The 2,891-nt window shown below is 50.4% G+C and overlaps 1 protein-coding gene across 1 annotated transcript; it reads right to left on the minus strand.

The window, feature by feature from the left end:
- Nucleotides 1-295: 295 nt before the first annotated feature.
- P153DRAFT_412614 (uncharacterized protein) lies at nt 296-2,587 on the minus strand (the record flags this gene model as incomplete). The annotated part of the gene is made up of 3 exons (XM_033672111.1): nt 296-2,266; nt 2,316-2,498; nt 2,546-2,587. The coding sequence occupies 3 exons, from the start codon at nt 2,585-2,587 to the stop codon at nt 296-298; spliced, it is 2,196 nt and encodes a 731-aa protein (XP_033518113.1).
- Nucleotides 2,588-2,891: the final 304 nt, after the last annotated feature.

The following is a 2,891-nucleotide window of genomic DNA, read 5'->3' on the forward strand; positions in this document are numbered from 1 at the left end:
ACAAGTACAGAATTCGATTGTAAAGACTATATCAGAGTCTGATTACGGCTAAATGAATTGGCGCACGATTGGAAGATATGCGACGACTTCATAGGTAGCGAAGTACTGGCCAAGCCAAAATCAAACAGCATTCCATTGTTGTGCCAATCCAAATTTCTCGAATATTGACGAAATGGAAGTCTTAAACCAACCATTCCTGCGTCCCTTAAAAGCCCTCTCACGTCTGATCTTACCAGGTTAAGTTGACAGGCAGATGGAGAACCCAAGCCATTGTGTCATCAGTTTATCCCCCAATCTAAACGATGTATACAATTCCAGCAGAGTACATGATTTCGTTCCGGTCGCTCATCTCCTTCAACACCTGTCTAGCCTCGTCGGCATTGAATGGATGAGTTCCGACAGCAAGTTTGCCATTTACCGCAGTAATTATATCATCAAATTCAGCAGCGTCATCGACAACGAGCGGCCCATCCTTGAGTTGGCCGAAGGTGGTGCGGAAGAGAGATTGTCGAGCCGAGATGGGTGCATTCGAGTATGGGACTGGTGTTGGTGTAGACTCCACAAATTGAGCGTGTGAGGAAGTCCTGTCATTGGTGTCTCGTGAAATTCCTGGGCGAGTTTGGACAACTGCAGGGTATTGAGCGAGAGCTTCCAGCGAGATTTCTGGCTGCTCCTGCAACACCGACGACAGGACACTCTGAGATCCAACAGCATGGCTACGTATCACGTCCTGGGATGATGTTGATGCCTCACCAAGCTGCGGGACCTGTGAGACCCCTTGACGATGTGACACGGCTTGCGATGATTGCCTTTCGTCGTTTCTTAGTATTTCCGGCACTGACGCTTCGTCTTCTGGATCTCCACCAGGAAACCTCACCAACTTGTCCTTGCTGTCAAATTCAAGTTCTCCCATGTTGGATAGCTCAACAAGCGCACTTTCCGCTTCATCAGTTCTGAAGGTGTAATGTCCCGCAGCAAGGTTGACCCATGAGTTTACGCCATAAAGGACATCTTTGAACGGGACAGGGTTAGAGCGGAACCTGCCCCCATCGAGCGTGGAGCGAAAGACTTCAAGTCGGGCAGGGCGGATGCCGACAGGACGTGCAGATGATTGCACTGGAGCAATGTCGACTCTGATGGAGTTGAGTGACCCAACATGAGAGGAGGCAATTCCCGAACGATCTTCATCATGGTCAATTCTCGCATCATTGTGTAAGTAGTTGGTCAATCCCCAGATACCCTTGGCGACAATCTTTTTTGAGGACCTATGCTTTCGACCTCTGTATACGACAGTACCCGGTGCGGACTTTCCAAATCGAGCATTTCGGACCTTCTTGACTGCGGCTGAGCGGGATGACAAGATGTTTGGGGTATCGACAGGCCTAGCATTCATACTGCGATCGACTTTGGCATCTTGAGTCTCAAACGGATTCATTGTTGGAGCTCCCAAAACGAAGGTCCGTTCAGTGTTTGGGCCAGATTTTCTCTGACTGGTGCTGTTCGATGGGGTAGTGACTCCGATATTTTGAAGGTTGGGTGTTTGCGATACTGTCGGCGAGGGCAGGTCCGGTGACAACGTTCTGGAGGAGGCAACACTGACTTGATCGTCATCGACATCGCGATGTACGTGTGAAGGCAGTGATGATACATCTTTCAAGCTTACATATTGATGCCGCTGCGACTTTTCAAACGCCTTGCCATCCGTCGCAGAAGTAACAGACAGCAAGCCGGTAGGCAAAGGCTGTGTCAGTTCATTGTGAGCAACTTTCAATACAATCTCGGTTTCGTCGTCGGAGTGGTATTGCTCTCTGTGTTGCACTGTCCCCTTGTCATTTTCTGACTCTGTTTGCTGAACAACTTTGGCACGTGGGATAGGTTGCTTGAGCATAGTATCGTCAGGATTGATCCTCAGCTCTTCGATGGAAGATCCTCGAAGGAAGTTGTGGGGTACGATGTATTCACTTTCTTGACGAGGTTGGGACGGCTCCTGCCCCGAGCCTGTGTATGTTTGATCGGGGTCGGCAAAGGAAAGACGTCGCGCCACAGACGTTGGCTTACTGCGAACAAGCGATGATGGGACCTTTGGGGTCAAGAGCACGGATCTCCTAACCCGGTGGGTTGGTGTTATTGCCGTCGCATTCGCAGAGGGGCACTGTCCAGTAGGCGATCCTCCAAACTCATGACCGTCGTCTGGAGCTATCGGCTCTACGTTCGAGAGCTTTCTCAGCCCTAAGAAGTTTTCTCGCAATTTGGTTGACTTGCTCGCCTGTTGGATTGTCAGGAACAATTCTTCTGTGAAAAAGAGTAGTACAGACACTGGCCTCAAGAACTTCAGTTCGCCTCCGTTTGGACGATGATTGGGCATCCTCATCATCGTCATCTAGTGTGATTGGGTTTTTGCGATTTGAGCCTGGGGTCTGGTCCTCAACTACAATAGGATCTCCGCTCGAGCCATGTAGAATAGAGCGGGACCCCTGCGGCGTGATGGGTGCTCTCGGCTTAGATAATGTCAGACCTGATACTCGCGTGTGAAGGAATTACTCACGGTATGCGAGCCGCGTGATGATGGTAGCATTGCGCGAGGCATGTCAGCAATCGGAGAAGTAGCCTCGCCGAGAAAGTCGTATTCAACCCGCTCAGGTTACTATCGCATGTGTGTAAGTGTTCGGTAGTAGCTAGGTTGCTGCGGTAGACGTACTGCCCGGGCGCTTGAATAGTTCGTCTGAATAAAAGGTGGGTTGGCGTTTCAACAACCGTAGGTCAACTCCAGTCAGCGAGGTAAGTGCCTGGAGGAAGGATATAATAGTGGGGTCGCGAAGTCGCGAACCCGTGACACAACCCTGGGAATGAGTCCGCCAGTGAAAGCAAGTGACGAGCAGCCATAGAACAAT

This window comes from Dothidotthia symphoricarpi (genome assembly GCF_010015815.1).
Source record: "Dothidotthia symphoricarpi CBS 119687 unplaced genomic scaffold P153scaffold_27, whole genome shotgun sequence".
Lineage (NCBI taxonomy): Eukaryota > Fungi > Ascomycota > Dothideomycetes > Pleosporales > Dothidotthiaceae > Dothidotthia > Dothidotthia symphoricarpi.